Source organism: Fulmarus glacialis, unplaced genomic scaffold, assembly GCF_000690835.1.
Source record: "Fulmarus glacialis isolate BGI_N327 unplaced genomic scaffold, ASM69083v1 scaffold307, whole genome shotgun sequence".
Lineage (NCBI taxonomy): Eukaryota > Metazoa > Chordata > Aves > Procellariiformes > Procellariidae > Fulmarus > Fulmarus glacialis.
The window spans coordinates 40,196-51,631 of record NW_009222369.1 but is presented as its reverse complement, the minus strand read 5'-3'; the positions used below and the strand labels follow the sequence as shown (position 1 = coordinate 51,631).

At 42.0% G+C, this 11,436-nt stretch overlaps 1 protein-coding gene across 1 annotated transcript; it reads left to right on the top strand.

Annotated features, from left to right (window-relative positions):
- Positions 1–458: 458 nt before the first annotated feature.
- PPM1E (protein phosphatase, Mg2+/Mn2+ dependent, 1E) lies at positions 459–11,213 on the top strand (the record flags this gene model as incomplete). The annotated part of the gene is made up of 7 exons (XM_009581409.1): positions 459–577; positions 5,154–5,353; positions 7,131–7,319; positions 8,095–8,238; positions 8,542–8,635; positions 8,910–9,856; positions 11,082–11,213. Coding segments are annotated over 7 exons (1,825 nt in total), but the record flags the coding sequence as incomplete, so codon positions are not given.
- Between the last annotated feature and the right edge of the window lie 223 nt (positions 11,214–11,436).

Genomic DNA, 11,436 nt, shown 5'->3' with positions numbered 1-11,436 from the left:
TTCTGAAAACTGAGGACTTCTCTTATCCTTTGGAATCCTGACTCCAATTCTTAGGAGAAACTGGACAGAATGGGCTTAAGATAAAAGTGTATAATGCACATATAGAAAATACGTACTAAGGAAGGGTTGCATGACAGACTCTACAGGGGGGTTCAAGTCTAGATTTGAAAAGCATTTAAATAGAGGCTATGAAATGGAACATTAAAACTTAAGAAACGGGAAACAGAACAGTGAAATGGGGTTACTAAAATCCATATGGTGAGTTTGAGGTCTTGCTGCAGGGTTGTGGTACTGTCTAGCAAAGAAAAATCAGAAGTCTTACAAATCTTGGTTCAAATTCCTATTTGTTTATAGAAAAGTATTGTTATGCATTTCCCTGACTGCAAGTTACCTTGCTAAATCAGATGAAAATATCTTTTTGTGGGTTTCTTTTTGTGTTTTGTTTTTTTCTTTTCCAGTAATTGCCCTTCATTTTTGGCTGCTGCTTTAGCTAGAGCAACTTCAGATGAAGTCCTTCAGAGTGATCTTTCGGCACACTACTTACCAAAGCATGTGGACAACGCAGATGGGATCATACGTAAGTACACCTGCACATGATAATATATAATTTTACATGGTGTGAATCTTTCATTTACACTGTATACTGGAACATTTTGCAGATAATGAATAGATTTTTAAAGTCAGCATTGACTTTAGTGATCCATCTAGTGTGACCACTTGAATGGTACTAGATTTTCCTCAAATTAGTTCCTTCTATCAGTCAGCTAAATGAAGGTGGACTAGATTTCTTGTAAAGGAATATCCCATATTGATGTAAAAAGGTTAATGGAGAATTCACCACCACTCCTGATAGAGCTAGAGGCTAATTTCTTAGTCAAAGCTTTCTCATCTTTGAATCTTGTCTAGTTTCAACTGTTACTATTGAATTCTTTCTCTGTTTTTAAATGCCTTTCTCTGGTTGTACTTGAGTCTTTTATCAAATTTTTGCTCCTTAAGACCAGATGGAAATCACTCCTTTCTTTTAAGTGCACCTCATAAGACTGTATCTGGTGGCCCTGAATTTCTTTATAAGCACTTTAGACTATGTGGTCCTGCTGCTTGCTGGCAAGTGCCAGTTGTCCTCCTTCATCCTTAGAGCAAACTCAAATACAAGTGGGAAGAGAGGATTTAATTCTGAATTGTTTCAGTCAGTATAGTTTTTACTATGGCTTTTTTTTTTTATTATTTTGGTTTAACAAAGGATAGTATAAAGGTATTTCATGCTTAAAAGGAAAATTTCCTTTTCTCCATTTATCTGTGTTGGCTAATGAGATTTTTACGTCATCCAGCTCAAAGCCATGCACCCTAAATCGTTTCAGGATTTTGCTGACCTAAACAGTCTTGAAAAACTTTAATGTTTCTCACACGTATTGAGAGGAATTCTGTCATTTGATTTTGAAAATACAGTAACCAAACCACTTTGTCCATTCCCTCCTTTTTTGATAAAAAAATGAGTAAATGGTTCTGGGGATGAGTAGGATATATAAATCTGTCTCTTCAAAAAGTAAGATTCTGCTGTATTTCTCAGAGGCCTTTGGAAACCTGAGAAACAGAAAAACATGCTATAGGTTCCCATTTTGTAGGTATTGCTGCCTCCTCCTGCTGAGCAGGTAAATGGAATAGATTTGTCATTGTTCTGGCTGAGCAGCCTTCATTAATTTCAAATTGAGATCTCTGAGACTTGCATAAATATTTGACAGTCTCCAAGGAAATGTTGACTAAGCCTCCACACAGAATATCTAAAGAGTTTAACAAAAAAAAGAAAACGAAAAAGAAAAAAACCACAAAACCCTCACATCTACAGAAATTGCCATTTAAATATATCAAAATCTGTAATACATAGATGCAAACAGAGATTGATATGTGTAGGGGCTATAACAGGCACTAAAAATAGAGACTCCAGATGTACTATGTGGAGGTGAATTGTCATAATTAAGGTACTTGAAAATAAAATATACCTTTAGAGAGGCAATATAAAGTGTTAAAATATGAAGATAAAGGGGGGAAAGGAAGAGAGGGAACATCTTCTGGACCGTAGTAAAGCAATCGTTTCATATGAAAACTGCAATTTCAAATAATATACCATAAATGATAATTTTCGAAACAGAGCATTAGCTCAAATGATGCAAGGTTTGGCTAACAAAAGCGTAACAAATCTAGGGTAATTCATGCAGGACTGAAGGAGATTTCATTGCAAAAGGTCAGGAACTCCATTCTAGCTAACTTTCTTAGTAGGAGTCCTTTGAGAAACCTGTGCTAGTTACTTAGAAGGGAGCTGCGACTGATGAATGCCCTAACTGGTACCATATAAGGAGACTTTCGTGCTTTGAAAGAAAACAAAGGGAACTGCAGCAGGTGATGAAAATGAGATTTTTGTGCCTGAAGTTTTGTGCTCAGAGTTCACTGTTTATCCTAGCGATGTTTGGACTGCTGCAGAATGCAAAACCAAGCTGAATTTAGCTGGCTGGGTTTGTTATCCAATTCTATGTCAGTTTTTCTCATGAACCCAGAAAGATTTTTACTCTGTATAATACAAGCAGACATCTACCTGATTTGCCTCAAGTTTGAATTTGCTAGAAGAAAAAAATTATTTCATAATTCCTTAGTGACACATTTCAGTCTGAGTAGTGCAACATGACAAATCATATTGCATGCTTAGGACTGGTAAAAGCAGTTATTGGTGTGCTGGTGGAAAGGAAATTAGAAGCTTCACGAAAGAAGAATGCTAATCTTAAAAGAAGAAAAACTGTTTTGAGCCCATGAATGTAGGAATGTAAGAATATGGGCCTGATGTATTCAGGGTGACCGTGTGTCTTTGGATATCAAGCATAGAATCTGAGAATCATAGGCCATGACTGATTCCTCTCTTCCAGTTAAACTGGAGAGGAGCGAGAGAGCTTCCGTGAGAACTGAAAGACGTTTGATTTCCTTTTTGAAAGGTCAGGATAAGAACGTTTAGTTTTCTTTTTCATGGAGGAAGATATTCACGTGGGGGTTCAGCTTTGTTAACCACCAAAGGAGGCTGGATAGTAGGACTGCGTTACATGGTGGAGGTATCTAAAATGTCCAGCAGACTTCACAAAGCAAATTGCAAAGTCCCGCTACCCAGTCTTTCCAGGTAACTAGGAGATGGGATTACTATAACCAAGACACAAAGAGGTCATTGACTAGTCAGAAACTGGAGTTCTTAGATTAAGAAAAACCTTGGTCATTACCTTGATGACATGTCTACAAACCTCGGTACTGATCCCCGTTGTCACACTGTCCACATTTTCAAGAAAGGTCTTAAAATTTAGGTACTAAAAAGCAGAATCTGATTACTGGTATTCTTTCTACCCTGATTTTGCCCTAAAAGAAGTCAGTTGTCTTTGGGAACAATAATGCCTGAGCTGGATTTCCTACTAGCTGTGGTACAATTAAGTGCTACTTCCAACGCTGGGGATTTTGGAGCAGCAGGAGGGAAATTAAATTCTCCATGACACAACCACAATGACAGCTGAGTCAGCTCTGGCTCAGTGCTGCAACATTAACAATTGATGAGTAATTTACAGCTGTGAGGGGGCGGTTTGACTGTCGTGGGCCTTTCTCCTGTTTTAACCTCAAGAACAATTATTGATGATGCTGACACTACGCATACTCCCTCCTGGGGAAGGGTGTTTATTATCTCAGCACAGCGAATGGGTTTACTCCATTCCTCCTTCAGAGTGATGCTCTGCAGTGTAACAGCCACATGACATTGAAATGTACACCATTTCCCTTCATACGTGCCTGCTGGAAAAAAATGGAAGAGCAAGTCTGTGGGGTTCACTTCTGGAAAATATAATTTGGACATGTCAGGCTGTATGTGTTCCCTCCTCACTAGTGAGAGCAGTGTAAGTGTTGTGGGGGAATTGGTACCCATTGCTATGGCAGTGGTGGGATGACCCAGTCATTTGATTTCCACTGCTTGTTTTTAAAGCTGTGTGATCAAGAAGCTAGGGCTCCTTCTTTTGATTATGTTTATAGCTTATTTCCAGCTTAATGGCTGCTGTTGCAGATCGAGCTTGAACCAACTCGTAATCAGCAGAGCTGGGAATTTATCTTGCCCCTAAGGATCTTGGCCCCCTGATCACTATAGCCCACATCTTGTGTAGACCTAGTACAGAAATGAGTAAATGCTGCTTTTAGATTCTTCACAGAATTTCTGTGAACTGAGAGATGCTGTAACCCTCCCCTCTGCTCCCTGTATTTGGGCCATTCCTCCTCCAGGAATGATTGACACTCATGGATTTCTGCTGTTTAGCTTTGAAGATCTCTGGCTTTGGTGAATGATCACAAACAAGGAGATTTTGATGTGTTCAGCTCTGATTCTTACTTCATGTTTTCCTCCCCTGAACTTCAGAATGATTGTCAAGTGCCCAAGTTTTCACATTTTAAAATTACTATTTCTCAGGAGTGACAGTTCAGCATTTTCTTAAATTTAAGGCCTTTATGGTTTTCTCATTTGCTCACGCAGATTTCTTTGACACACCGCCTAGTCAGGAATCTGGAAATAATGTTATGCAACTAAGAAGGTACCTGAATGTGTACACTACTGAATGTGTACACCGCCAAAACATCTTAAATTAATGCTATTAATTTCTGTAGATTATTTACCACTGTATTGCCTCAGTTCTGCAGTGAGGTGTTGTTTGGAATAGAGAGTTTATTCCAAAACCAATACGTCATTGTAATGGATTGTGGGTTTTGTATGTGATACTGTACGCCATGATGAAGTCCCTATCAGGACTGCCGTGGCATGGCTGCACCACCCTGTGCAGGGCGACACAGGGGATCAAATGCTGAAGGAAACGTACTTGCTTTTCGTTTTTTCTGATGCAAATGAGTTCCCCAAAGGCACGGGAGAATGTTTAAGTTAAAAAGACAGACAAACAATGAGCTGCTTACTGATGAATGCTGATTATGGTGAGTTTGGTTTCCTCTTTTTATGCATCAGAGCCCAGAATTTCCCTGCTGACATCCATTTCAACTCCTTGGCTAAAATGGTTTTGTTTCATCTTTGTAATGTATGCAAGAAAAAAATTCTCACTTAATAACACTCTTAGCCTTTCATTTGTGGTTTTTGCCTTCCCCAGAGATTGAGACAGTGAAGCTAGCCCGCTTAGTTTTTAGCAAACTGCATGAGATCTGCAGCAACTGGGTGAAAGACTTTCCACTCCAGCCGAAGCCCCACCGCTACTATGAGACATCCATCCATGCCATCAAGAATATGCGCAGGAAGATGGAAGACAAGCACGTCTGCATCCCAGACTTCAACATGCTCTTCAATCTTGAGGTAAAAAGAGATCATGTGGAAGACAAATGCATATGCTAAATACAGTTTCTGTTCTTGGGGAAACTAGGCAGTCTTCTACTGAGAAAATGAAAGCCGTACCTGTGATGGACCTGAGGAGGATTGACAGTCAAGAGACAAACCTGGTCTTAAGTTAGTTCAGATGATATTCTGTAACCATTGCGGCAGTATGACATGCAGTTTCTATCTAGGGTATATAGAATAAAAGAGCAATTTTCTCAGACTTCTGGTGAAATCTAACTAAACAAAGTTTTTATCTGGCCCATCCTGATGTAGCTACTTGTGCAGTGGCTGAAGGACTGACCTGCCATCATGCAGAAAGCAGCCCTACTTTTGTGAGAGGCAAACGATGCATTGTAGTACCATGCGATAAATCGAGGTAGGAGCCTTCTACACCCTGGCTGAAGATGCCCAGGTGTAGAAGAGGATTGCCAACTGAAATGAGGAAGTGGTTCAGCTTACAGTTCATCACTGATGCCAGCTGTCTACAGGGGTGGGTCTGTACTGCTTTTCAACCCTTTCTCTTGGGAGGAAGAACCCAAAAGCAAGAATAAGGAAAGAAAGTAAAAAAACAAAAACAAACAAACAAACCCAAAACACAAAACTTATAGGAGAATGGAGTGCAGTTCACACAAGAACCTAGCAACATGAGTAGTTCGGTGGAACTGGGGCCAGACTTCCCTCCACTAATTTCTTTATGTGGCCATCGGTCAAACACTAATGCTTGCTCTTCCTTCAGATATAAAACTGGACACTGAAGAACAGCAAATAGAAGAAAGTGGCAAGAATTTTACCTTTAGGATCAGATTGCTGTGTAATTGATTCTTTATTGCATCCTGTCACTTTAATAACCATCTTCTGCCCCATCCACATTCTTGCCTTTAAATGATATTAATGCAAACAGGGGCAGATGTTTCCTTTGCCTGTCAATTGTCAGCTTTCTTATTCCAATTTGTGTTGGAGCCCATTACTTAAAAATTACAATGTACAAATATTCTAGTCATTGAGATGGCTGTCAAGGTTGAATTGGCACTGACAGTGTGTTGGTGTGTTATATGTATGAATAGGCACAGGAGTTGATGTCTCTTGGTACAGCATTGTTTCTCTGTTTGAACAGATAAGGGGAAGCTGAGAAAACTGACTTGAAGATGAGTGATTTTGCTGTATTTGATTGGTGAATGTAATCACAATTATCTGACGAGAGAGCACATACAGTTTTTTTTAAAAAACAGGCATCTAAGGTGATATGGATTAGATTTAAAAAAAAAAAAGAAAAAAGAAGAATGAAAGGAGAGGCTGGCCGGCTTCACATTTTAATTGTACTGGCATTTTATCCCTGGTGGATTCCAGTCTTGATGTAGACTTCATGCAAACTGTATTGGATGTTCTTCTCTCTCCGTGTTTTTTGCAGTCACAAAAACTCCTGCACAATTTGATGAGAATGGCACTTTCTATTTGGGTTGAGTGACTGAATTGTAACAAATGGGACATAAGGAACACGGAGAGAGCTACATGGGTGATTCTTGCAGGACATCTCTTGTGGTTTGCAGGTAGAATCCATCAGCAATAAGGTGGAAATTTCCCATTGATGCAAGTGAAGAAGGTCTGAGTGGTTTGTTTTTCCAGTGCAGAGTCTGCTCTAAGTGCAATTTAATGAGGACACACCACAAATCTCAAGTTCAAAAGTTTTAAGACAATCCAATTAGCTGTTTGCATTGCTTTCTCCTGAGTTGTTTTCTCAATGTGTTTCCATTGACAGGACCAAGAAGAGCAAGCTTATTTTGCAGTGTTTGATGGTCATGGGGGAGTGGATGCTGCCATCTATGCCTCCATCCATCTCCATGTGAACATGGTCCATCAGGAGATGTTTCAGCATGACCCGGCAGAGGCTCTGTGCCGAGCTTTCCGGGTGACCGACGAGCGCTTTGTCCAGAAGGCAGCCAGAGAGGTGATTGAGTTACCTGGGCTTGACGCTGAAAGTATTAATCTATAAATTCTGTCTTTGTTAGCAGGGCTGCTCCAAGTGCTGTGCTGAGCACAGGCCAGGGGTCAGCACAGAGCTGCCCATGCACAGTCCGTAGAGCCGGTGCCCACTGGTGGGCTTCTTTGTGTTCCATAAAGATGTCAGCCTCCACTTCTCACAACATCCAGTTCATTTAGAAGGATGCTGCTGCTATTCTTATGTTCGCACACTAACTAGGTTTAGTCCTTGGGGTGGTTTTTTTTCCTCATCTCTACAACATACGTTTTTCTTAGCTCCAGAAAGCAAGAATAAATGGATAACTGACTCCGAGGCCTCCTAAACTCATGCAAGGGCTGAGCTAAGTGCAGGGAACTCAAGATGCTTACAAATAAAACCTCCCTCCAAGTTCATTAACGTGCATGTGTTTCTATCACCAGTTAGGAAACAGGCACAGGAAGTCAACTAAAACAGTAGCGCAGCAGATCACTAGCAGAGCCCAGCTTCTGAGACGCGATTCCAGTGCAAGGGAAATCTCAGGGTCACCGGGCAAAATCGATCACTTGCGTTCAGCCAGGCTGGCTCTGAGGGGCTGTTCCTGAACAATTGTAGCAGTAAGGAAAGCACTGCCTGTTCCTCCCCGGGAACAGGCTGCGTATTGGAATATCAACGTCTTCTGTCCTCAAGTTAAGCAGGAAAATGCTTTGAAATGGTTCTTATTGGCTTATTTAGAACTGGGGGCATTTTTTTTCACCCTATCCAGAGTCTGCGTTGTGGAACCACTGGGGTGGTGACTTTCATCCGAGGAAATATGCTGCATGTGGCTTGGCTCGGGGACTCCCAGGTTATGCTCGTAAGGAGAGGCCAAGCTGTGGAACTGATGAAACCCCACAAACCAGATCGGGAGGTGAGAATGGCCGGTTTTAAATACACCCGGGCAGTGTTTACCACTGAAGCTGACAGGTCGGATGCTGGGACACTGAGTGTTGCCTTGCCAATGTCTCTTGGAGTGGCAGCGTATGTTCCAGTTATCCTGGTTTGTTTGGAAGTTGCTATGGATTTGTGTGCAAATCCTTTGTTCTCATCTGGTGGGGCCTGCGGCCTCCACCATGCTGCGTTTGTGAAAACACCAAATATTTATTGAAGTGTTGAGTGTAGTGGCAGTACAAAGCGCTCTGTCCAACAACTCTTGTGTTGTCTTGCTGTTCAGGATGAGAAGAAGCGCATTGAGGCACTTGGTGGCTGTGTGGTCTGGTTTGGAGCCTGGAGGGTGAACGGGAGCCTGTCAGTCTCCAGAGCTATTGGTAAGAATGGGCTTTAATTCCTTTTTCAGGCTTGCTTTTCTTTTTAATTAAAACTTCAATTTTCTAGTGATCAACATTTGAAATACAGGTGAAGATAGACCTGCGAGCGATGACCTCTATTTTTTTTCCTCTACATTTTGAGGAAATAATTTCCAAATAATTTCTTTAACTTGGGGTAAGAGTCATTGGCTCCACGCTGTGTTAATAAAAGGGCTTCCAGATGCTGTGACTGCAAACCCACGGTCTTGTGTATCTGTGTGTTGTTTTTCCACAGGAGATGCTGAGCACAAGCCATATATCTGTGGGGATGCAGACTCTGCCTCCACTGTACTAGATGGCTCTGAAGACTACCTCATTTTAGCCTGCGATGGCTTCTATGACACAGTCAATCCCGATGAGGCAGTCAAAGTGGTGGCTGACCATCTAAAGGAGAATAATGGCGACAGCAGCATGGTAGCACATAAATTAGTGGCATCTGCTCGGGATGCCGGTTCCAGCGACAACATTACTGTGATTGTGGTATTTCTCAGGGACATGAACGCAGCAGTCAATGTTAGCGAGGAGTCGGACTGGACAGAGAACTCTTTTCAAGGCGGGCAAGAAGACAACGGGGAAGATAAGGAAAACCATGGAGACTGCAAACGACCATGGCCCCAGCACCAGTGCTCAGCACCTGCAGACCTAGGGTATGATGGACGAGTGGATTCCTTCACCGACAGAACTAGCTTAAGCATAGGGTCCAGCATTAACCTGTTTGATGATCAAGGCTATTTAGACCTGACAAAAACAGAAACTAGTACACCTCAGAGTGCCAAATGTCTGCCACCAATTCAAGCGTTTAGTCCTGGCATACCAAAGAGTGCAAATTTGATCAACGGCTTAACAGTGAAGAACGAATCACCAGAGCGCACCACATCATCAATCTGTGGACAGAGCGATCCCAGGGAGTACAACGCTCCTCTTAGTTTGGGTGCTGCAGGGCAGAGCGTCTACAGGGTGAAGGGTTTATCCCCCATCTTCTTTGGGCTGGAAGATGAACTGTTCAAATCCTTGGGAAAACGAGCTGCGTTCTTTCACTTCCGGCTCTGTAACGGGAAGAGGCGACGAGGAGCCAGGCTCAAACCAAAGTTTCACACGCCGCTCTTGGCTCGTGAGCCTTCCCATATAGAAGGATCGAGTCTGTCCTTACCTGTCCGGGGCCGCGGTAGCATGAGGTTGTCGGTAAGACACTCCCCGTGGTGGAGGCTGCTTAGTCATAGCGCTTACAGTGAGAGCATGTTTTTGATGCAAAGACAAAGTAATTGTATACCAGATTCATACCTTCATCAATGCTGTAAAATGTAACCATCTCCCTCGTGTTCCCCCATCAGACTCCCAAAATAGACATTCCCAAAATAAAACTGGCATCATCAGAAAGCGAAAAAACGTGGGCATTTCAGAACTGTACTCCAGTCCCCTGCAAAGCTCAAACCATCTGTAAATAGATCTAGGAATTAACAAATGTAGTTGTTTCAATCTCAATAAAGTTTGCTGGTGGTGCCACCCTGAGCAATGCCACAGCCACCCGGCCACCCGCACACACAAGTATCTAGCCACATTCACTAGTGAAAGCCAAACAGCTGGTTCATGTGAATGGACACGGTTGGGGAACAGTCTTTGATGACACAGAAAGCTGAACCGGCCTGAGATACGTCTGTGGAGCAATATGTAAAGAAAGATTCTGGTTTAGAACTGCCAAATTTTTTTAGAGTGGGGGGGAAGTTTCCGTAGAAGTCAAGGTGTGTGTGGGTTTTTTTTGTGTTCTGCTTTCTGTTTATTTCAGGCGAGCATTAAGATGAATTAGCAAATTACATCCACTGTTGCAGGTAAAAGACTAAAAGCCATACAGGGTTTTACCAGGTAACTTAGGAATGGACAAACTAAGCTCCTGCTACTCTCTCCTCAGACTCCGACTGAGGTACAGACTCATCATTTACCTATTTTTTTCATGTGACATAAAATGTGGTATATGAAGAAAACTGTTTTTTGTAGTTTTTAAAGAAATTATTTCCTATGGCTAGAGGGGCCGTGTAGGGAATTTCATATCTTTCTGGTGCTTTTAGTGGCATTTTTCTCGTTTGTCAGTTTAGGAAACTGTTCTCAATTAGTTTTAATCGAACATGATTGTGCTTAATGCTTTGAGCCAACCTCTTTCCACCGTAACTTCATCTCAGGTCTTAAAAGAAACCAGTCTGTGGAGATGTTCAGTACAACACTGTCACTCAACCAGTCAAACCAGAGAACTGCTTGCGAGAGATAATGAGCAATTTGATGAGCTGTTTGGTTTCGGTAATGATTTCTAGATGGCAAAGGCATAATTTAATATAAAGTTGCAGCATGAAGGATGGTAGGATGCTGTGTCTACAAGGAGCAGTATTGCTGCAATTTGGTGTTTTCCAATGTGTAGGAATGGATGCTGGGCTGCCAGAGCAATCCAAAGCAAACAGAAATGCCGTGGGTGCGGATGAGCAGGGGCTGTGCTTGGGGCTTAGTGGAGCGGGTAAAATTCACTGACAAGCCAGAGCTCTGCTTCGGTTAAACCTGGGTTCAGCAAGGAAAGTGAGCAATGCCAGTTACCCTTATTTTCATAAGCAGAGCGTTATTTATCAAACTGGGAAACAAACAGTACCCACCAGCTTTTCCCTACTCTCGAGGTGATGTTAAACCCTTAGGGGAGCGGTTAATTGGGACGTAAGTAAGCAGACGATTCCTGTCAGCTCCACTAAATACACATCCTGTTACTATTCTTTGTTACAAGACAT